The sequence below is a fragment of the Chelonia mydas genome, chromosome 14, assembly GCF_015237465.2.
Source record: "Chelonia mydas isolate rCheMyd1 chromosome 14, rCheMyd1.pri.v2, whole genome shotgun sequence".
Lineage (NCBI taxonomy): Eukaryota > Metazoa > Chordata > Testudines > Cheloniidae > Chelonia > Chelonia mydas.
Genome location: NC_051254.2, coordinates 36879834 through 36902598, shown reverse-complemented (window position 1 = coordinate 36902598; position 22765 = coordinate 36879834). Strand labels below are relative to the sequence as shown.

Here is a 22765-nt window from a genome sequence, read left to right as displayed (position 1 = left end):
TCCAGGAGCTGCTTGAGGTAAGCACTGCCTGGAGCCTGAAAACACCTCCCCTGCCCCACACTCCTGCCCCTGATCCCCCTTCCGCCCTCCAAATCCTTTGTTCCCAGCCTGGAACACCATCCAACACCCCAAACTCCTCATCCCCAGCCCCACCCCAGAGCCTGCACCCCCAACTGGAGCCCTCACCCCCCCTGGCCCCAGCCCTGATCCCCCTCCCATCCTCCGAACCCCTCAGTCCCAGCCTGGAGCCCCCTCCTAGAGCCCAAACCCCTCATCCCCAGCCCCACCCCAGAGCCTGAACCGCCAGCTGGAGCCCTCACACACCCCCGCACTGCAACACCCTGCCCCAGCCTTCAGCTCCTTCACACACTCTGAACCTTTCAGCCCCAGCCTGGAGCCCCCTCCTCCACCCCAAATCCCGCATCCCCAGCCCGAGCCCTCACCCCCTCCTCCCCGCATCCCAACCCCCTGCTCCAGCCCCAGAACCCCGTCTCGCACCCTGAACCCCTAATTTCTGGCCCCACTCCAGAACCCATACCTCCCCAAAATCCTTGCCTCAGCCTGGAGCCCCCTCTTGTCCCCCATCAATGTCCATCACTAAGTCCGGTAATGTTGTCAAGTGTCCATTGCTCAACATGGTGGTGCTGACCACTGCACAGAAGTAAGCGGGAGAATGGTCCCACTATTGTGGGGAACTTTCCTCACTTTTACACCCCACCCCAGTGGAATCAAATAGCAGAAGAATCTGAATCCTCGCTCCCGCTCCCTTCACCCAGAGGCCTGTTGGACCTCGAGGACTCCCCTTCCACTCTAGTCCCCATAACCCTGACAAGGTTGGGCCAAGGATTCCAGAGGGGCTCAACCCCCAGTCTTGTGATCACTCAGGACAGGGGTGAGAGTGTCCCCCCTGCGGGGTACTATCTTCGTTCTGGAAGCTTCCCTGACATCTTCTCTGACCATTGCATGGCATTCAGAACAAATACAATTCATTAAACAGAAAGTAATTTAAAAAAAAATAAGGAAAACAATGGGAAAGGCAAAAGGAAAACACATCACCCCGCTCTGTGGGCACAGGGGAAACGACAAACGGGGCAGTTGACAGTCTGTCCCTCCCACATCCCAGGCCCTGGCTGTCCTGCAGGGATGCTGCAGCTTGGACACATGCTCTGGTGGTGGCCAGCGTCAGTCTCCTCCTGTCGGGGTTATGCTCCCGCTCCAAGTCTGGCCTGCGAGGCCCCTGGCTGGGGGCATCTCCCTACGTTGGGCCCTCTGCCCAGAGTCCCCCTCGCTTTCCCCAGCTGCTCACCGCACCCGGCTCCAGACTGGCCCAGCCCCAGCCCCAGCCCCAGCCCCAGCTCCCCTCTGCCTCAGCACTGCTGCTGCTCTGCGTCCAGCCCAGCCCAGGCTGCTGCTCTCCCCTTAGCTCTGCCCTTCACTGGCAGGCAGCTCCAGCTCACACAGAGAACGGGCTCCTGACTCCCTCATTGGCCTGCCTGCCCTGTCAACGAGGCTGACCTAGAGCATTAGCCTCTCCCCATTGGCCCTGGGGACTACTCTCAGGGCCTTGATTTCCCATTGGCCCTTCCCCTGGCTTTTGGTTCTGGGAAAGGGTCAAGCAAAAAAAAGTCCTAAGTTTCAGTAAGGGGCCAACAGTCCCCTTACCCAGATACACACCAAAATCATTGTAATTTATTTATTGCTAGCTAGTAAGTCTGCTGCTGTGAAAAGTGATATTTGTATGTTTGTTAATATTTTTCACAGCCTCTCAGCAAGCAACTTGTGTTGCCAACTTTTTAATTTAAAAAAACTGAGACACTCCAGCAGGAGTGCTGGAACCTGCCCTGCCCCACCCCTTTCCCCTGAGGTCCCACGCCTGCCTCGCCTCTTCCCCCAGAGGCTCCTCCCCCATCCACTCATTTTACACCCCCCCTATCCAGGTCAGGAGGAATTTGCCTGTGGAGCCAGGGCTGGGAGCTGCAGCCACTCAATGCAGGTATGAGGCAGCCCTGGCTGAGTAGGGGCTGGTGTGTAGAGAGCAGACGGTGATGGGGGAAGGAAGGAAACCCTCGGACTCATCCCATAGCCCTGAAATAGCACAGAAGGTAAACCACCACATTTTACTGTCACTAGTTCCACATTTTTAGCATCTAGTTAATTCTGGTGCATAAGCCAGAAAATGAACAAACACTAAATTCTTGTTAGCAGGACCTGGAGAAATGTGAGACTAGCTGGGAATGAGACAATCCAGCCCCACAGGGGGAACTCAGGGACTAACACTCACTCTGCTCATGGGAGGGAGTCAGAACACGTCAGTAAGGTTTCAATTTTGTTACGGAGGTAACGCAAGTCAAGGAATCTGTGACTTCAGCCTGTAGTGGCTCTGAGCTGCGGGGTCCCCCTGCTGCCTGCAGTAGCAAAGAGCTGCCCCCCAGAGCTCTGAGCTGCTGCAGGCCGTGGAGATACCCCACAGCACCCGGCTCCCAGGGGTGGCCTCCAGATATATGAGTCGCCACAGGTGGCTGGGACCCCACAGCTCTCAGCTGCCATGGGTGGCAGGGCCCCGGAGCTCTGAGCGACAGGAGGCAGCGGGCCCATGCACCTCCCAGACAGAGCCCCCACAATCGCCCAGCCACCATGGGACCCCAGAGCCCCAGCAGCAATGGGTGCTGCAGCCTTCTCTCTCCCCGTTTTGTCACGGATATTATTAGTAAAAGTCACAGACAGGTCACGGGCTTCTGTGAATTTTTCGTTATTGCCCATGACCTGCCTGTGACTTTTACTAAAAATATTGATGACAATATCTTAGCCTCACACATAAGATGCTCAGGGTGAGGTTACACTAGGAAATCTGGAGGAGGGTCACAGAGATGCTCTGGTTAATCCCGACCACATTTCCTACCACAGATAAATGCTCGGAAGCAGAGGTGGGATCTCTCGGCCTTCCCCAAATGGCTCTGTGGGAATCAGCCCCTCTAAGTGGTGCTGTGTGAATGCAGAGGGGGCAGGGAGATGGGGCAGAAGGGGAGAGTGAGGAGAGGCAGCACCGCTCTACCCCTGTGCTCTCCCTCGCCTTTTATCCCATGATCCCCAAACACTCGATACCCCAGCACCCAGCTCCCCCTGCTTCCCAGCCCCAACCATTCAATCCCCAGTTCCCTCCCCAAAACCCATCCTCCTGGTCCCTCAATTTTTGATCCCCCAGAACCCAACACCTTTGCGGATTGGGGGAGGGGAGGAGTTACCAGCCCCCAGGGACACTCCCCCTGCAGGGAACAGCCCCAGGTAAGTGGGGGAGCCCAGCCCAGGGGCTGGTGGAAGATGGGGGGTGGGGACAGGGGTCTAGAGTGAAGGCGGGGCCTGGCCCAAGTGTCCTTCTCCTCATCTCCATGGCAGGGGGATCCCAGCTGGGAGGGGAAGGGAGACGGGGGAACTTCAGCTAGGCAGAGGGAGCATCTGGAGGAGTTTCTCTCTCTTCCTTCCCCCATCTTTGGCCCATCAGCTCAGCAGCCAGGCTGGAGCAGGGAGGACGGGCTGATCGTGGCTTCTCCTCTGCCTGGGGTTTGCTTAGACCAGGCAGAGCCAGAGGGTCACTGACCAGCTGATGCTGCTGTATCTTCACCCCAGCAATGGGCAGCTGGATCCTTGGGAGCCAAATGCCCCTGATGTGTGTGGGAATGAGAAAATGGGTTTGTCACCATGGCCAGCCCTAGTCAGGGCCCTGAGAGAATTTCCCTGCTGTGTGGAGGAGTCTCTGATGTCAGCTCCACTTGGAGCATTTTCCACACGAGATCATCTCAGAGGTTTCTCCCTGTGCAGAGTTGTGGATCCCTGATACTCCAGGAGCACCAGATGAAGCTTCCCCCACACTGAAGGTCTCTCTGTTGTGTTGATCACTGATGTGTGAAGTCAAATTGAATCTTTTCCTGCAGACAAGCTATTTCTAGGGTCTCTCACCTTTGTGGATTTTCTGATGTTTGGTAAGCTCTGAGCTCTTATTGAAGCTTTCCCCACAGTCAAGGCATTTATAACGTCTCTCTCCTGTGTGGATTCTCCCATGTTGAGTAAGGTGTGAGCGCTGACTGAAAGTTTTCCCACAGTCCAGGCATTTATGGGGTTTCTCTCCTGTGTGAGTTTTGTGATGTGTATTAAGGGTTGATTTTAAACTGAAACTTTTCCCACACTCAAGGCATTTATAGGGTCTTTCTCCTGTGTGGATTCTCCCATGTTTAGTAAGGGATGAACTTTCCATAAAGCTTTTCCCACACTCGAGGCATTTGTAGGGTCTTTCTCCCGTGTGGATTCGCCCATGTTTAATAAGGGATGAACTTTCCATAAAACTTTTCCCACACTCAAGGCATCCATAGGGTCTCTCTCCTGTGTGGGTTCTCTGATGTGTAGTAAGCTTTGAGTTATGAATAAAAGTTTTCCCACACTCCAGGCATTTATAAGGTCTCTCTCCTGTGTGGGTTCGTTGATGTGTAGTGAGCTTTGAGTTATGAATAAAACTTTTCCCACACTCAATGCATTTAAAGGGTCTCTCTCCTGTGTGAACTCTCTGGTGTACAGTAAGTTGTGACTTCTGAATGAAGCTTTTCCCACAGTCCAAGCATTTATGGGGTCTTTCTCCTGTGTGGATTGCCTGATGTCTAGTAAGTTTTGTTCTGTCAACAAAACTTTTCCCACAGTCGAGGCATTTATAGGGTTTGTCACCAGTGTGGATTCTCTGATGCTTAATAAGGACTGAGTGATGAATGAAATTTTTCCCACACTCAAAGCATTTATATGGTCTCTCTCCTGTGTGGATTCTCCTATGTTTAATAAGGTATGAGCTCTGACCAAAAGTTTTCCCACAGTCCAAGCATTTATACGGTTTCTCTCCGGTGTGGGTTCTCTCATGTTTAATAAGGTCCGATCGCGCATTGAAATCTTTCTCACACTGAAGGCATTTATAGCGTCTCTCTCTTGTGTTCAGACATGGATGTCTAATAAAGTTTGAGTGCTGAATGAAACTTTTACCACACTGAAGGCATTTATATGGTCTCTCTCCTGTGTGGATTTTCCTATGTTTATTAAGGTGTGAGCGCTGACTGAAAGTTTTCCCACAGTCCAAGCATTTATGGGGTTTCTCACCTGTGTGGGTCTTCTGATGTATATTAAGGGCTGATTTCAAATTGAAACTTTTCCCACACTCAAGGCATTTATAGGGTCTTTCTCCTGTGTGGATTCTCCCATGTTTAGTAAGCGATGAACTTTCGATAAAACCTTTCCCACACTCAAGGCATTTATATGGTCTTTCTCCTGTGTGGATTCTCCCATGTTGAATAAGGGATGAACTTTTGCTAAAACTTTTTCCACACTCACGGCATCTATAGGGTCTCTCTCCCGTGTGCAGTGTCCGATGTGCAGTAAGGTGTGAACTCTGACTAAAACTTTTCCCACACTCAAGGCATTTATATGGTCTCTCTCCTGTGTGCATTCTCTGGTGTATAATAAGACATGGTTTCTTACTGAAGCTTTTCCCACAGTCTAAGCATTTATAGGGCTTCTCTCCTGTGTGGGATCTGTGATGTGCCATAAGCGGTGATCTCTGACTAAATCTTTTTCCGCACTCCAGGCATTTATAGGGTTTCTCTCCTATGTGCAGTCTCTGGTGCATAATAAAGTTTGACTTCTCACTGAAGCTTTTCCCACAGTCTAGGCATTTATAGGACTTCTCTCCTGTGTGGGTTCTCCAATGTTTAATAAGGCTTGCACTGAAACGGAAACTTTTCCCACAGTCAAGGCATTTGTAAGGTTTCTCTTCACTGTGACTTTTCTGCTGGACTGTGATTTCCTTGGGATCCTTGCATCCTCCGCCACGGTCAATGGATTCATCAAGTTTCTTCCCGGGATAGTTTCCCAGCTGCATCGCTGATCTGTGTCGATCTCCCCAGGCATTTCCCTGTTCCAAGCACTGGGAAAAATTCCCTTCAGCTCTTCTCAAAACCATCTCCTGCGATACCACTTTCCCAGAACCTTTCTCCTGCTGATTCTCCTCCTTGTTCTCACTCACTGTCCTATCACCTGCTGGGAGAGAGAGAACCCAGAGAGGAGTCACTGCCTCTGCCGGGGGGGAAAGGACAGAAAGGGGAATAGCAAAGATGGAAAACACAACACAGTGACTGCTGGGGAGACGGAGACACTGGATTCTGCCTGCACATCCCAGCCAAACACTCCCAGGGAAGGAAAGTCAGGGAGGAAATTACCGACAGCTAACAGGATAGGTGGGAAGCCGTGACTGATATTTGCCTTCATAATATGACACGGGCTGACTGCAGCCCTGACCTGGGTGAGATGGGGCAGAAATGGGGGCTTTCGCTCACGGCACATTTCAGGAGTCCCAGGTTTTTCCTTCTCTCACCAGATGTTTCTGTCTCAGTTTCCCTGACTCCTCACCTGTGCGGGTGCCTCTCAGACTCTCCCTTTCCTCACCGGCCTGGAGATCCGGGACCCATGGCTCTTCCCCTCGTTCCAGCCGGGCGATCAGGTCAGGTTTGGGAATGGGGAATCCTGCACAGGGGGTGAAATCAGGCAAGTTCAGGGCACATGGAGCATTGGTAGAGTATTTGTCAGAAGGAACATTCCCTGAGTTTAAGCTGAACCTACATGGGACTGTGGTAACTCAGACCCTTTCGAAGGAGCAGGGTGGGGTGGGGAGGTGGGGTGGGGGAGTGTTCTCATGCACTCACTAGGAGCTCTCAGGGTAGATGAGCTCTGGGGGACTTTCTGGCACACGCAGCTCTGGTGTTAAACACCTGCCTATTTCCAAACCAGCACATCGGTGCCGGATCTAGCGGTGCTGGGGGAGCTGCCGCACCCCCTGGCTTGAAGTGGTTTCCATTCTATCCAGGGTTTACAGTTTGGTTCAATGGCTCTCAGCCCCCCACTGTACAAATTGTCCCAACACCCCTGAGCCTGCAGCACCGAAAGCCCTCCCCATGGATGGACCTCGTCCCAAGAGGACCGGTGAACGGTGTGTGAAAGAGAAATAACACAGGCAGGGCAATCCCCTGCTTCTGGCCCCTTGAAAGCTGGAGAGATGGGGATGAATTAGCCTGTCCATTAGGTTTCTGCCTCCTCTGTTCCCTTGAAGGGGGCATGGAGAGGAGCGTATCTCTCACAGTGGAGCTGTGGACTCTACCAGGGGTTCTCAACCACCTTCTCTCGGAGGCCCCCCGACATGGTATAAAAACGCCACGGCCCACCTCTGCCACACCAACTGTTTTTCTGCCTATAAAAGCCAGGACCAGCATTCGGGGGCAGGGAGCAGGGCAAATACCTGGGGTCCCACACCCCATGGGGCCCCGCAAAGCTCAGTTGTTCAGGCTTTAGCTCCAGCCCCATGCAGTGCGGCTCCCACTTTGTGCCCTGGGCCCCACAAATCTAACTCCGGCCCTGCATGGTGGCCCCCCTGAAACCTGGTCGCAGTCCCACAGGGGCCCCTGGTTGAGAAGCACTTCACTTTGAGACCCATTCCTTCCTAATCCAACTGAGCAGAGTCAGACACGCAGACCCTACGGCTTATAATAGCTGAGGACACAGGAATCCCTTACCCAGAGAGGTCACCGTCTGGTAATTCTCCTGCATGACATCCCTGTAGAGGGCTCTCTGAGCAGGGTCCAGCAGAGCCCCCTGCCCCGGGGTGAAATACACAGCCACCTCCTCGAAGGTCACCGGCATCTGGAACAACAAGAGTCCCCCACTCAGCACCTGCTGCCCCAGCCACAATCCCACTAGTCATGGGGGAGGAGGCGCAGAATCCCCCCCACAGACACACACCCTGCTCAGAGCAGCCAGGAGGCTTCAGGGGGTGGAGAAGGTGAGAGCTCCTTGTCCCCCCAGCACACGGAGCAGGGCAGGGTCTTCTCATTTCCCACCCGCCTGCCAGCCACAGGCTGACACGGGAAGCAGAGCTCCGAGCCGGGGACGGGGACAGGAATCCCGACAGCTTCCCTTCGTACTTCACAGCAGCCTCTGGCCACTGGGGTCAGGCTCCAGCACTGGGAGTCTGGTCCGTTTTCCCAGCCCTGCCCAGGGGGGTGTTTCCTGCTTCTGAAAAGGGGGAATGTCCCCCCGCCCCACCCGTGCCAATGGGCCTGTTCTGCACGGCCCGGGCTGGTCCCCCCGCCCCGCACACACCGGGGGCTGGCGGCAGCTTTCCCGGGCCCGGGGCAGGGAATCGCAGCCAGCTCCGCGGGGAGCCGCCAGGGGCCAAACCCGCCCCCTGCAGCCTGGGAGTGACGGGGGGGGGCGGGTCTCTCTTACCTTCCCTCCGAGCGGGACCCCCGGGGCAGGGGCCGGGCCGGGAAGGGGCCCTGGCCGGGCTGGGGGCTCTGCCCTGGGAGAGGCTCCCGGGGAGCAGCGATCAGGGCCCGGCTGGAGGTTCCCCTCTCCCGGCTGCAGCCCGGGCTCCGGGCTCCCAGCACCAGCCGCCGGGGCGCGGGGATCTCGCCGGGAGCCGGAGTCCCCGCAGCGGCTGCGAGTCACTTCCTGCGGCCGGGCCTGAGCCCCGCGATCGCTCCCCCCAGAGCCGCCCCCCAGCTGCTCCTGGGTCCTAGCGATAAACCCTTCTCCTGCAGCGCTCTGCCCCAGAGCCTGCCCCCTTGGGGCCCAACCTACCCTGGGCTCCCGCAGCTTCTCCCCGTACTAAGGGGGCATCGTGCATAGAAGCCACCCTGTTAGTGACTGGACAGAACGGATCCATCCAGACCCCAGGGAGGGGGGAGAAGGGGCGTTTCTAATGGAAATTGGGGATTGTTCCAGAGAGTCCCCAATATCCTCAAGCACATGGGGGTGAAAGGTCCTGGTCCTAGAGAGGCTGCCCAGAGCCCTAGCAGCAGGAGACACATTTCTCGGGGACACTGGCTCTGTGTGAGACCTCACCCTAGACATAGGAATGTCGTTTTTCCAGTGCTTAATTTGTGCCAGGGCTTCCCAGGGGTGGGCCCCAGACAGCACCTCTGGGCCTGGCAGTTCACAGACCCCGTACCTCTGGGCCTGGCACTTCAGAGCCCCGGCACCCCTGGGCCTGGCCGTTCATAGCCCCGGCACCTCTTGGGCCTGGCACTTCAGAGCCCCAGCCAGTGTTGCGGGAACACTTTGAATAGTGGGGGTGCTGAAAGTCAGTGCCCTTAGCCCTGTCCGCCCCCCACCCCGAGTTGGCAGAGGGGACCCAGGAGAGAGGGTCCAGCAGCTGGGACCCTTGCACCGGTGGGCTGGCAGTGGGGTGCCGGCAGGCCAGGAAACAGGAAGCGGGGATCCAGCAGTGATGCCCTGGCTAAAACCTGAGGGTGCTGCAGCACCCCCTGCACCACTAGTTCCCACGCCTATGGCCCAATAGGGTGACCAGACGTCCCGATAAAATCGGGACTGTCCTGATATTGAGCAGTTTGGCAGTTGGTGCCCCAAATTTCACGGTGCCCTACGCACCTATGCCTGCTGCGTATGCCTAAGGATGGCCCTGACTGTGGTACACATGTTCCCCTTTATCCGTGACTGAATTTTACTGCACCCCCCCAGATGTTGATCACTTTCTCTCTGTTGAAGGATTACTAATATAATCTCTGCATAAAGATCACTTATTTTTACTTTAAATACCCACTTGATAGGAAACCTTTCTGATTTTGCTTTTTTCCTGTTGCCAATTTGTGTAAATCTTCTTGGATTTTTCTTCCTTTTCTTCTCATTATCAAACGCTGCACCTACCCCGGCCCAGCCCCAGCTGCGGCAGCCTGGCCCAGCCCCGAACCTGGGCAGCATGGTCCAGCCATGAACCTTGGTGGCCCAGCCTGGACCCAGGTGAGGGTGGGGCACCACAGCACGGCCTGGAACCAGCTGGGCTATTACCAGCAGGAGAGTGGGGTGGGAGGAGGTATCGTTTCATGGTCTCTGTGTATATAATGTCTTCTGCAGTTTCCACAGTATGCATCCGACGAAGTGAGCTGTAGCTCACGAAAGCTCATGCTCAAATAAATTGGTTAGTCTCTAAGGTGCCACAAGTACTCCTTTTCTTTTTGCGAATATAGACTAACACGGCTGCTACTCTGAAACCTGTCATTTAGCACAACGTGTGAGTGTATCTCCTGCAAATAGACCTAGAGGCCTATGGTCTGATTCTCTTCTCACAACAACCTCACACTGGTGCAGACAGGTCATGTGACTCCAGTGGGATTACTCCTGACTAGCGCCAGGGGGAGCGAGTGGAGGATGAGCCCCATGACCCAGTCAGACTGGTCCTGATTTGTACTGGGGTCAGGGAGAGGGACACGAGATTTCAGAGAGTTTTATCTCTAAGGGAAGTTTGAGGAGCCTGTGACAGGGCAGGGGTGAGCCTCTGTGCATTGGTTGGGTGACCTCACTGTGCATTTCCATTCCAGACCACGTCTGGATTGCTTTAACCTTTCACCTTACCCCTGCAGTTGGCAGCTATTTCATGCAACGCAAAGGACACTGGGAGTGGGAGAAACTAAACTCTACTTTATTATTTAAACAGACAAGCAAAAGGCAGACTCCTTTCCCCACCCCTAGCCCAGTTCAGTTCAGTCCCAGCCCATTGCTCCACCCAACTCCCCCACGGACCGGCAACAGAGCAACATCTACACATTGGGAGAAAAGTGCTGAGAAGCCATGAGGGATTCTGGGATCCTGTCAGAAAAGGAAATACCCTGAGAGCAGGGAATCCAAAGAGCTCAGGTTAGAGGGATGAGTGTGCGGTGACTGGGGCAGAGACAATCTCTGTCATCCCCACTCAGGACACTGTGGCAGATGGGAAGGGGGTGACCAGCAGGGCTCTCAGGCTCCTCATCTCCCTCTGGCCTCAGTGATGGGGGTCGGTCTGGCTTCAAGGCTGCCCAGGTCTGTTGACATCCCCGGCTCCCTTCTTGCCTGCATCCTATCTCGGCATCTCAGCAATAGGGAGACGCTGCCCCCTCCCCCATCATTTTTCTTGGGGTGTCGTTCAGAGCTGTCAAGTTTCCTTCCCCACTCTGAACTCTAGGGTACAGATGTAGGGACCCACATGAAAGACCCCCTAAGCTTATTTCTACCAGCTTAGGTTAAAACTTCCCCAAGGCACAAAGTCTTTGCCCTTGGATTAGGTAAAACGCTGCCACCACCAAGTGCTTTAACAAAGAACCAGGGAAAAGGACCACTTGGAGTTCCTCTTCCCCCAGTTATCCCCCCAAGCCCTTACACCCCCTTTCCTGGGGAGGCTTGAGAATAAACAAGTTGAGCACAGACCAGCTTGGGTTTCTTAGGACCATAAGAACGCAATCAGATTCTTAAAAAACAGAACTTTATTAGAAGAACAAAACAAAGACAAAAGAAACACTGTGTAAGACAAGAGCCATTTAGATTTCAGGGACAGCTTCACACAACACTCAGGCTACGTCTAGTCTCTCTCTGGCTCTGATGCAGCGAGTTCACAGTTCTCAGCCTCAGCCATCTGACTTTTAGGAGGAAAGCCAGCCATTTCCCAGCTCTGTTCTTCCCGCCTTCTCCCCGACAGTATCTCACATCTCTGCAGGTTTCAGGCAGTATCTTCATTCCCTGTTTCAGTCTCTGCCTCCGAGTGTAAATCTAGTGCTCACTTTCAGTGTTTGTGCAGATATGGATAATTGTCATTCTTCTAACAGCACAAAAATCCCATGACAAAGGGTAGAAAAAGGTCAAAATACAATTAAAAAGGACTATTCTGGCAAAGGACCATTTGTGTTGTGATTTCCTCAATAAATCTGAGCTACATCTTGTCACGCTAAACTAATATCAAAATGTGTGACCAAACGGTGGTCAGGAAGAGAGAAAAACCCACAATACAGGGTGGGCTATAAAACATGTTCATAAAGTGAAATCTCAGAGAATCTTCAGATTCAAAATCAGGACAATATATTTACCCATTTTCTTCTAAGGTGGCTAAACCTGCTTTACTTCTCGCCTCATTATTTGGTCATGTTAGTTACACAAGTTTTAGCGTTATCATCATAATAAAAACAAAGCAGCTTCCCACCTAAAAATGATCTGGACTAGTCCAGACAACAACTGGGAGCAATTTTACCAAGAGACGGAAACCAGGCTATAAGATTAGAAAGGTCAAAACGTGCCTTCAGATTCATTTGGATTCGGACACTTTCCGTCATGGAGAGCCAGAGACACAGTGGTAAGTGACACCTTAGGAGGTGGAGGGGTAGAACGGGGACAGGATAAAACTCTCTATTGCTGGGACAGAGGCTGCTGTGTGGAGAGTGGAGGGTGACCGTGCTGGGGGAAGGAGGGAATCTCTCGGGCTCACCCCATCGCCCTGAAATAGCACAGAAACTAAAACAGCCTATTTCGCTCTGCGCAGGTGCTCAGGGAACCCGCCAGGGGACCTGCCGTGGTGCCCCTCCCTCGGCCCCAACTATACCACAGCCCAGACCTGTTGGGGTGGCCCCTCGGCCCCAGCTATGCCGTGGCCAGGGCATCCCTACCCCGGCCCAATGCCGGCCGGGGCGGCAGGGCGTAGCCAGGACCCAGCCGCAGCGGCCCGGCCCGGACCTGAACCTGGCCCGGACCCAGCCACGGCGGCTTGGCCCTGTCGCAGGGTGCCTCTCCCCAAACCCAGCCCGGGTCCTGTCACCTCTCTTGCCATCGTAGCCCCGGAGGAATCTGGTGGAGGGTCACAGAGATGCGCTGGCTAATCCCAACCGCACTTCCGACCACAGAGAGAACCTCCGAGGCTGATGCTACACAGGTGGGATCTCCAGGCCTCCCACAAAAGGCTGTGAAAATCCGTCCCTCCCAGTGGTGCTGTCTGAATGCAGACGGGGAAGGGAGAAGAGGCAGAGGGGGTGAGTGAGGAGAGGCAGCACCGCTCTACCCCTGTGCTCTCCCTTGCCTCTTATCCCATGATCCCCAAACACTCGATAGCCCAGCACCCAGCTCCCCCTGCTTCCCAGCTCCACCAGCCTCAACCTTTCAATGTCTAGTTTCCTTCCAAAATACCTCCTTGTCCCTTAACCTTTAATCCAACGCCCTGGGGAGGGGAGGAGTTACCACCTCCCAGGGACACTCCCCCTGCAGGGAACAGCTCCAGGTAAGTGGGGCAGCCCAGCTCAAGGGCTGGTGGAAGATGGGGGGTGGGGACAAGTGTCTACAGTGATCATGTGCCCTAGCCTAGTCTTTCCTCTTCGAGTGATGGTCCCGATTGTACTCCAGGAGGATTATGCACATACACTGGGCCCGGAGCTGGAGCTTTTCAAAGTAGGAGTGTCCATTGGTCAATGCACGTGCCCTTGTACCACCTCGTGGGTCCACCCCAGGCGATAAGGGGTGGGACAGACTGACAGCATCGTCAGTTCCTTCTCACCCCACAGGGTCCGAGTCAGAGCTTCTGCGGTCTTTTCATACTCAGCGCTGTGCTGTCCAAACTTTCCAGGAAGACTGTGTTTTATTCTTGTACATAGGATTTTACTATTTTTGTAGTAATTTTCTTGTTTCTAGAAGGGAACTTCAGCCAGGCAGAGGGACCATCTGGAGGAGTTTCTCTCTCTCTCTTCCTTCCCCCACCTTTGGCACATCAGCTCAGCAGCCAGGGCTGCAGCAGGGAGGAGGGGCTGATCGTGGCTTCTCCTCTGCCTGGGGTTTGCTTAGACCAGGCAGAGCCAGAGGGTCACTGACCAGCTGCTGCTCGGCTGCTGCTGGATCCTCACCCCGGGGATGCGCAGCTAGATACTTGGGAGGCAAATACCCCTGATGTGTGTGGGAATGAGGAAATGGGTTTGTCACTGTGGCCAGCCCCAGTCAGAGCATTTTGAGAATTTCTGAATTCCCAGCTGTGTGGAGGAATCTCTGATGTCCAACATGGTGTTAGCTCCACTTGGAGCATTTTCCACACTGAGAACATCTCAGAGGTTTCTTCCCTGTGCGGATTTGCGGATGCCTGATACCATGGAAGCACCAAATGAAGCTTCCCCGACGTTCAAGGTCCCACTGTTGTGTGGATCGCTGAAGCGTGAGCTTGGATTGAATCTTTTCCCGCAGTCAAGCTATTCGTAGGGTTGCTCTCACCCTTGTGGGTTCTCCGATGTTTAGTGAGGTTTGAGCTCTTACTGAAGCTTTTCCCACAAGCAAGGCATTCATGAGGTTTATAGCCCGTGTGGATTCTCTGATGTAAGATAAGGTTTGATCTGTGCATGAAACTTTTCCCACAGTCAAGGCATTTATAGGGTCTTTTTCCCGTGTGGCTCGCCTGGTGTCTAATAAGAGATGATCTGTGTGGGAAACTTTTCCCACAGTCCAAGCACTTATGGGGTCTCTCGCCTGTGTGGGTTGCCTGATGTGTAATAAGGGCTGATCTCCGTCTGAAATTTTTCCCACACTCCGAGCACTCATGGGGTCTCTCTCCTGTGTGGATTGTCTGATGTCTATTACGGGCTGATCTGTGTGTGAAACTTTTCCCACAGTCCAAGCACTTATAGGGTTTCTCTCCTGTGTGGATTCTCTGATGTGTAACAAGGCCTGACCTCTGTGTGAAACTTTTCCCACAATCAAGGCATTTATAGGGTCTTTCTCCCCTCTGGATTCTCCAGTGTTCAGTAAGGTCTGATCTGTGGCTGAAACTTTCCCCACAGTCCAGGCATTTATAGGGTCTCTCTCTTGTGTGGATTTGCCGATGTTTAGTAAGGTTTGAGCGGTTATTGAAGCTTTTCCCACAGTCCAAACATTTATAGGGCTTCTCTCCTGTGTGGATTGTCTGATGTGATATAAGGTCTGTTTTCTGAATGAAACTTTTCCCACAGTGCAGGCACTGATGTGGTTTATCTCCAGTATGAATCCTCTGATGTCTAATAAGGTGTGAGCTCTCAATGAAACTTTTCCCACAGTCGAGGCATTTATAGGGTCGCTCCCCTGTGTGGGTCCTCCAATGTCCAATGAGGTGTGAGCTACGGCTAAAACTTTTCCCGCAGTCCAGGCACTTATGGGGTTTCTCTCCAGTATGGATTGTTTGATGTGTAACAAGGTGTGATCTCAGAATGAATTGTTCCCCACACTGGAGGCAGTGGTAGGGTTTCTCTTCCTGGGGATTTCTCTGCTGGGCTATGGGATCCTTTTCTCCTCCCCCATATATAATAGATTCATCCACTTTCTTCTTCGCATGGTTTTCCAGCAGCCTCTCTGACCTGTGCCAATTTCCCCAGGCTTCTCCCTCTTCCAAGCACTGGGATAAATTCCCTTCAGCTCTTCCCACAAAGGTCCCCTGTGATTCCACTTCCCCAGGAACTTGCTCATGATGATTCCCCTCCTCATTCTCACTCACTCTCTCATCACCTGCTGGGAGAGAAAGACACTCCAGGAGAAAGAGGAATAGCTCAAAGGGAAAACCCAACACACTAACGCTGTAAAGACTGAGCAATTGGATTCTACCTCTACTTCCCACCCAAACGCTCACAGGGAAGGGAAGTTGGGAAGGAAACTCCTGCAGCTAACAGGACGGGCGGAAAGCCGTGAGCGATATCTGCCGACTACAGCCCTGCCTTGGCTGAGACGAGGCAGAACTAAGGGCGCTCGTTCATAGCACATTTTTGGGTTTATCAACTTTTTCCTTCACTCGCCAGATCATTTCGCTGTCAGTTTCACTGAGTCCTCACCTGTGTGGGTGCCTCTTGGTATCTCTCTTTTCTCACAGGCCTGGAGATCGGGGATCCACGGCTCTTCCCCACGTTCCAGCCGGGCAATCAGGTCAGGTTTGGGAATGGGAAATCCTGCACAGGGGGTGAAATCAGCCCAGATCAGAGTGCATGGAGGATTGGGAGAGTGTCTGTCACAAAGGGCATTCTATGAATTGAACCTGTTCCCGTGCTGTGCTGAGAAAATTTGGAATCCAAGGGGATGGGAACATAGATGCGCCCCCTTGGGAGAGGCAGATGTCTGGGGAGGTGGGGAGAATTGTTACGCCCTCACTAGGAGTTCCCAGGAGTTAAACCCCTACAGAGCCCAGAGCCCTCCCCATGGCTGGAGTTATTCCCAAGAAGGGAGGTGACCAGGGATTGTGTGTGCAACTGAGAAACAATACAGACAGGACAATACACAGCTTCTATTCCCTTGAAAGCTGGGGGATGGGTGTGGATGGTTTAGCACGTCCATTAGGTTTTGGCACGCTGGTCCCATTGAAGGGGGTTTGGAGATGCAAGTCTCTCTCACACAGAAGCTGCACATTATGGAACCCACTCCCCTCCAATCTAACTGATCAGGGAAGAACCTGACCAGAGTCAGAAATGCAGGCCCAAAACTTTCTAATAACTGAGGGGACGGGAATCTCTTACCCAGGAAGGTCACCGTCTCGTAGTTCTCCTGCATGACGTCCCTGTAGAGGGTTCTCTGACCGGGGTCCAGCAGAGCCCCCTGCCCCTCAGTGAAATACACAGCCACCTCCTCGAAGGTCACCGGCATCTGAAACAACAAGAGTCCGCCACTCAGAACCTGCTGCCCCAGCTGCAATCCCACTAATCACACAGGAAAGGAAGAAGAAAAAAGCAACATCTTGGAAGCTCTGGGAGGACAACGGGGGCAGAATCCCACCCCAACCGTGCTCAGAGCAGCCAGGTGGCTTCAGGGGGTGGGGAGAAACTGAGAGCTCCTTGTCCCTTCCAGCAGATGGAGGAGGGCAGGGTCTTCTCATTTACCATCCACCTGCTAAGCCAGAGGTTGATACAGGAAGCAGAGCTCTGAGCTGGGGACAGGAATCCTGACAGCTTCCCTTTGTATTTCACAGTAGCCTCTGGCTAATGGGTTCAGGGTCCAGCACTGGGACTGTTCAGTTTTCCCAGCCCTGCACTGGGGGGGTTTCCTGGTTCAGAAATGGGGGGGGGGGGGGGGTGTCCCCACCCCCGCAATGGGCCGGTTTGGAAAATCAGGCCCAGGGTGAACCTGTGCCAGCAGGTTTATCACACCCTATCCCCTCCCTCCCTGCCTCACACTGTGTGTTTCCTGCCCCTCCCCCTCCACAACAACCCTCCCTTCAGCTCCCTGAAAATCTCCTACCTGATCTGGCTCCAACACAGCCATTTCCCGTCTCTCTCCCGTGGGAATACGGGCCGATCTGGACTGAAACCTGGATGTGATTCTCCAGCCTGTCAGGGTGAGAGGGGAGATTGGGGAGGTTACAGAAAGGGCTTGAGTCCATTTCAAACCCCAATTCCCCCACAGGCTCTCTCCCTTACTCCTGGGGGAAATCTGTGCAACTGCGCATGCACAGAATTTATGTCCCCCGCATATTTTTGTTTCCCTGCAGAAAAATTACTTTCTGATGGGGAAGCAAAGGGAAGCCACAAAAGCAGTCATGCGACCCTCCCCAGCAGCATGTTTCTGGTGCACAGGGCAGCTGGCAGAGAGGTAAATCACTGTGGGGCGGGTAGGGTGGCTCCTACCCTGCGTCGGGCTTAGCTGCTAGTCCTGGCTGGGCTGGGGAAGACGGGACTTCCTATTCCCCAGCACGGCACCTGAGGCCATGTCAGACACACCCCCAGATTTCTCCCCTGATGTAGGAAGCTCTGCAAACTCACCCTCCCACCCACGCTTCCTGCGCCCATCGCTCCTCAGCTGCAGGGGGAGGGATGACTGTACAGGAGCTGCTCCCCCATCCGCCCAACCCCCATGCACCCAGACCCCCTCAAAGCCAGACTCCTCCACCAAGCCTTGCCCACCTTCGCACCCAACCCCCGCCCGACAAGCTCCACTCCTCCTGCACTTTGATCACCCCAAGGAGCCACCCGCACCCAGATTCCACCCTACCGACCCCCAGCTAGAGGCACCTGGATTGCAAACCCACTGAGCCCCACTCCCCAGCATCTGGATGCCTCCATTAAGCCTCCCACACCCAGATCCCCTGGCTGAGCTCTATATCCCCCACACACTCAGACCTCCTTGCTGAGATCTATCCCCCACCCAGACCCCACCCTGCTGAGCCCTAACCACCTTCACCTGGACCCCCCTGCGGAGTCCCATTACCGTTCCACCCATAATCCCCTGTGCATCCAGATCCCCCCCCTCACATGGATCCCCCGCTGAGCCACCCAGATTGCTCCACACAGGACCCTCTCAAACCACACCTGGATTCCTCCAACACCAAGCCCCTCCACACTGGGATCCTGCCTTGTTGAGTCTACCTGCCCACACCTGGTGCACCTGGCATGGGGGGCAGGGCTCTGGGATGTTTCTGGGGCAGGCCCAGTCCTTGCGCTGTGTCAGGGTTGGGTGCAGCCTCACCACTGAGTCCGTGTCCTGGAAGCGGGGAGCTGCACAGTGATCTCCCACCTCTGTGCAGCCAGTGGCCTGTGCTCCCTAATGCCCATGCTGGAGCTTCCCCATTTATTTGACCAAAAAAATTGCAGAATTTTAAAATACTGTGCGAAAAACTTTTGATTTCTTGGTGCAGAATGCCCTCAGGAGTATCTCCCTGCAGACAGACACTCTGGACTCTGCCATGCTGGGAAGACAACTGGTTAGTTTATTACTCCTCAGACCAGGCCCCTCCCAGCAGAACTAAACCCACCAGGGCACTTTTAAACTCTCTCAGTAAAAGCATCCCTGAGGCGAATGCTAGAAAAAGAGCAGAATCAAAGGAGCCAGTTTGGGGGATTCCCCCTGACACTGACCCAAAGGCAGCACATCCCCCCACCCTCCGAGCAGCCCAGTGATTCAAGAGAGACAGGACCTGGCTTTTCCTCTCCCAGCTCCTCCTCTTGTTCCCAGGAGAGCCAGTCTGCCCAGGGGGTGCAGGGAATGGATCCGGGCAGGGCTGGGACCTGAGAACCTCCCTCCCCACCTACTGCTCCTGCTGCCCCTTTCAGTCTGGTCACTCTCTGTTTCTATCACAATCCCTCTCTCCCCTTCCCTCTATCCGGGAGAACTGATTCTGCTCCATTTACATGGCCATTTGCTCTTCAGTAGACTGATCGGTTTGAACCTGGCTGTGTGAGGGCAACAGCTCTGGGACCCAGGGCCAGTGTAACCACTAGGCGAACTAGGCAGCTCCCTAGAGCACCAAGATTTGGGGGCGCCAAAAAGCGGGGCCCAAACATTTTGTTTTACACTATTGCTTAGGGGCAGGTACCTGTCAGTCTCCAGTGCTCGGGCCGCTGCGCCAGGGTCAAGGAGCCTCTTCACCTTGGAGTCTCCCCTGCTTGCCCGGGGGCCACTCCTCCTCTCAGGCTCCCCGGCCGCTGCTGCCTTGGCCACCCGGGAGGACGCGGGTGGGGGGCGCCGCCGCGGAGGAGACGCAAGGGGCCGGGCTCAGCTGGGGCCCGGCCGAGAGCAGCAGGAACCGGGTGCTGCTCGGGGCAGGGGGGAGCCGGGCGGCAGCAGCCTCTGCAAGGTGGAAGTTTCACCTAGGGTGCAAAATATCCTTGCACTGGCCCTGCTGGGACCTGCAGGCACAGGTGGAGCCCCTCCCCCTCCGGTACGAACTCACCAGCAGGTCCCTGAAAGGGGCCCTTTGTGCAGAGTCACTTTCCTGCCTGGCCCCAGCCCTGTCCCCCGGGTTTCTCACCTCACCTGCCGGCTCCAGCTCAGGGGCTGCCAGCAGAGCCCGAGGCTGCCCCTGGGGCTGGGTCCAGTCACCAAGAAAGTTCCCACGGGGGCTGGGCAGGGAAGGGGCTTTGATGAAGATCTCTCCCAGGCTCAGACTCTGCTGGATAAGAAGCAGCGTCTCAGTCTGGGCTCCCAGATCAAAATGGAGGAGGCAGTAGCTTTTGACCCAGAGAGCTCAACTTCAGGGCTGTAATAACAGGAGCAGGGAGAAAGACACACCCGCCGCCTCCTCCTCTCCCTTAGCCAGAACCGGAGCCCTCTGGTGGAAGCAGCTAATGCCTGAGCCTCCCTGTCCTGCCCCGGCAACCCCCAGGGACAGGCAGGCAGAGGCTGATCTCATTGGCCCATCCACACTCACCCCCTGCCAGAGCCAGCAGTGACTCCAGTCTGACTCCGGTGTGGCTGAGATCTGAATCCTGCCCGGAAATCAGACCAGGGCCCTGGGCAGCCCCGAACACTCAGGAGACAAACCTCCCAAAATCATGGGTTTGTCTGAAAATAATAAATTGGGGGGGGGGAGGGGGGGAGGGGGAGTGGAAATTTGCTTTGTAGCTTCTGAGCCCTGAGGGGTTAGTCCCCTGATCACCCCAAATACTTCTTTGACTAGTTTCAGGAGAAAAAAAAATCCCCACTGCCTGCTGGGCAGGGCAGCCCCTCACCGTCTCGTGGGGCTGAGGCGCTGCCTTTGAATCTCTCCCCATCCCTCTCCCTTCCCCAGGCAGTCTCCCCACATCCCCCCCCTTTCCCTCGCAGTGCCCCCCCCCACATCTTCCCTCTATTTCAGCCTCTTTCCCTTCAGCCCCATAGGTCCTCCCGATTCCCCTGCATCGCCCCATCCTCCCTTCAGTGCAAGCAACCACTGCCCCCCATCGCACCCTGCCCCCTGCATCGCCATCACCGGCCTCCTGCCCCCTCCATCCCGTTTCCCCTGCCTGCCCACACATACCCCTGCACCTCCTCCCTCTGCAGCCCGGAGGTGACCGGGAGGGAGGGAGGGCGGGTCTCTCTTACCTTCCCTCCAAGCGGGGCCCCCCTGGGGCAGGGGCCGGGCCGGGAAGGGGCCCTGGCCGGGCTGGGGGCTCTGCCTGGGAGAGGCTCCCGGGGAGCAGCGGGCAGGGCCCGGCTGGAGGTTCCCCTCTCCCGGCTGCAGCCCGGGCTCCGGGCTCCCAGCACCAGCCGCCGGGGCTCGGGGATCTCGCCGGGAGCCTGGGAGCCGGAGTCCCCGCAGCGGCTGCGAGTCACTTCCTGAGGCCGGGCCTGAGCCCCGCGATCGCTCCCCCCAGAGCCGCCCCCCCAGCCGCTCCTGGGTCCTAGCGATCAACCCACCGCGCTGCAGCTGCCTGCCCCAGACCCTGCCCCCTGGGGACCCACCTCCCCTGGGCTCCTGCAGCTTCTCCCAGGGCTATGTAGACGTCCTGCCCAGAAGCCACAGGATCACTGGGGGGACAGAAAGGAGACGTGCAGATCCCGGGGCGGGGGGAGAAGGGGGGTTTCTAGGGAGACTCCAGGTTGTTCCAGAGGATCCAGGGGTGACGGGAGCCGGGGACACTCTGCGTGTGATCCGCTCTGGTAACAGACTGGCACAGGGAGCAGTTGGTCAGAGCTGGTCTCTTGTCTCCACACCAGGCTCACTGGCCACCAGACCTGGGCCGGAGCTCCCAGCTCTGCTCCCCTGGCTCGGGTCATGGAGCTGTCAGAGCTTTGACTCTGGCTTCTGCCGGTGATTGCTGGTCCACATGAACCTGCCCTGGGCTCTATTTAAACCCCTTCATGTCTGCCCCCCTCCCAAGGATCCCCTCTGCCCATTTCCCAGTGGCTCCCCCTGTGGGCACTGACTGCAGCTCCCCGTTGGGCACCTGGATGTCAGCAGCAAAGCTCCTGTTGCTCTGGATCAGGGACTGGTGCTCTGCCCGCTCAGGATTGTCCCCTATTTCCCCCTCATCGTATCCTGGCTCCGCGCTGCATCGCAGAAGCGGTCAGCAGATTTGGCTCCTACGGGGGGGGGGGCCATGGCTGTGCACTCTTGCCCACAGGCACTGCCCCCCCCCCCAGCTCCTGGCTAATGGGAGTGAGGAGCTGGTGCTCAGGGCAGGGGCAGTGCACAGACCCTCATGCTCCCCCTCACTCACACTCTCACACACACACACACACACACACACACACACCTACCTGGGAGCCGGACCTGCTGGCCCCTTCCAGGGCGCAGCGCAGCGCCAGGACAGGTAGGGACGAGCCTGCCGTAGCCCTGCAGCACCGCCGACCGGACTTTTACCGGCTTGGTTGGCAGAGCTGACCATAGCAGGCAGGGTCCTTTTTCAACTGGGCATTCTGGTCGAAAACCAGACACCTGACAACCCTAATGGGAAATGCCAGCCAGAGAGGATTTCCATTGCAGCTGAAACATTTTCCCCACCAATCCCTAGAAGAGTCTGAAAAGCTGAAGAATTAGCAGCTCTGGTCTGAGCATGGGCAGCAGGCTTAGCCTCCCCTGGCACAGCCACCACCAGACACCTGGGCTGTGGTGGTCCCACATGCACTCTGCCTCTTCCCCTCCCTGCTTCACCCCTTCCCTGAGACCCCACCGCCCAGGTGCTGCCTTGTGAGTCCCTCCTTGCCTCTTGCCCACTCCACCTCCACACCCTTGGAGGTTCCCACTGCTCACTGTGTCCCTCCTTGGGGTGGCTTGGGCAAGGGGCTTTGGGCGGCCTGGGGTCAGGCAGGTGCTGGGTCCGGTCCTCCTCCAGCACATGGTGGGAGTGGGGAGCGGCGAGGGGGGGACTCAGGGCTCTGGCGGGTGAGGGGGGCTGCCAGAGGCAGGGCCTCTGGCAGAAGCGGTGGAGCCAGGGCATTAAGCTCCCTGAAGGTGGGGGGGGGGGGTTACCCGCTGCCCATGGGTATGACACTAAGAGCTCCAGTGTCTTGAGCAGAAAAGGGTGCATTGTTCTATAGGGGCAACACCTATCAGGCCTCACACACTCAGCACTCCTCATGCATTGCTTTCACAGTATTTATCCAGAACGGGTCACGGGAAGTCGCTAATAAAGGCTTATGTCACACTGTTCCTCATGATCCTTGCAAGAAGCGTGGGCAGATGATCTTTAAGGAACTACGTTTATATACCAGAAACTGTTTTAAAGTTTGAATCCAGTCAGGGCTGACAAAC

The 22765-nt window shown here is 55.6% G+C and overlaps 4 protein-coding genes across 15 annotated transcripts in view; 1 reads left to right on the top strand and 3 right to left on the bottom strand.

The window, feature by feature from the left end:
• LOC102936186 (butyrophilin-like protein 2) overlaps positions 1–22765 on the top strand; it is a 1677894-nt gene that overhangs the window by 832552 nt on the left and 822577 nt on the right.
• Positions 1–22765, bottom strand: part of LOC114020220 (butyrophilin subfamily 1 member A1) — a 1361724-nt gene that overhangs the window by 740627 nt on the left and 598332 nt on the right.
• Positions 1424–8310, bottom strand: LOC122461322 (zinc finger protein 420-like). Of its 4 annotated transcripts, none has more exons than XM_037914710.2 (4): positions 7819–8277; positions 7593–7719; positions 6436–6549; positions 1424–6063 (listed from the first exon to the last, which is right to left on the bottom strand). In XM_037914710.2, the coding sequence occupies exons 2-4, from the start codon at positions 7717–7719 to the stop codon at positions 3941–3943; spliced, it is 2364 nt and encodes a 787-aa protein (XP_037770638.1). In that variant the 5' UTR covers positions 7819–8277; the 3' UTR covers positions 1424–3940. The 4 variants fall into 4 exon arrangements, with proteins under 4 accessions (XP_037770638.1, XP_037770637.1, XP_043383968.1 ...); XM_037914709.2 differs by having other exon boundaries at positions 1424–6066; positions 7819–8274; XM_043528034.1 differs by having other exon boundaries at positions 5931–6063; positions 6401–6549; positions 7819–8310.
• Positions 11316–20857, bottom strand: LOC114022515 (zinc finger protein 436). Of its 9 annotated transcripts, none has more exons than XM_037914712.2 (6): positions 20614–20857; positions 19127–19400; positions 17056–17144; positions 16338–16464; positions 15663–15776; positions 11316–15345 (listed from the first exon to the last, which is right to left on the bottom strand). In XM_037914712.2, the coding sequence occupies exons 3-6, from the start codon at positions 17077–17079 to the stop codon at positions 13994–13996; spliced, it is 1617 nt and encodes a 538-aa protein (XP_037770640.1). In that variant the 5' UTR covers positions 17080–17144; positions 19127–19400; positions 20614–20857; the 3' UTR covers positions 11316–13993. The 9 variants fall into 9 exon arrangements, with proteins under 9 accessions (XP_037770640.1, XP_043384094.1, XP_043384092.1 ...); XM_043528159.1 differs by having other exon boundaries at positions 11316–15342; positions 20614–20850; XM_043528157.1 differs by lacking the exon at positions 20614–20857 and adding an exon at positions 19961–20325 and having other exon boundaries at positions 11316–15342; positions 19127–19380.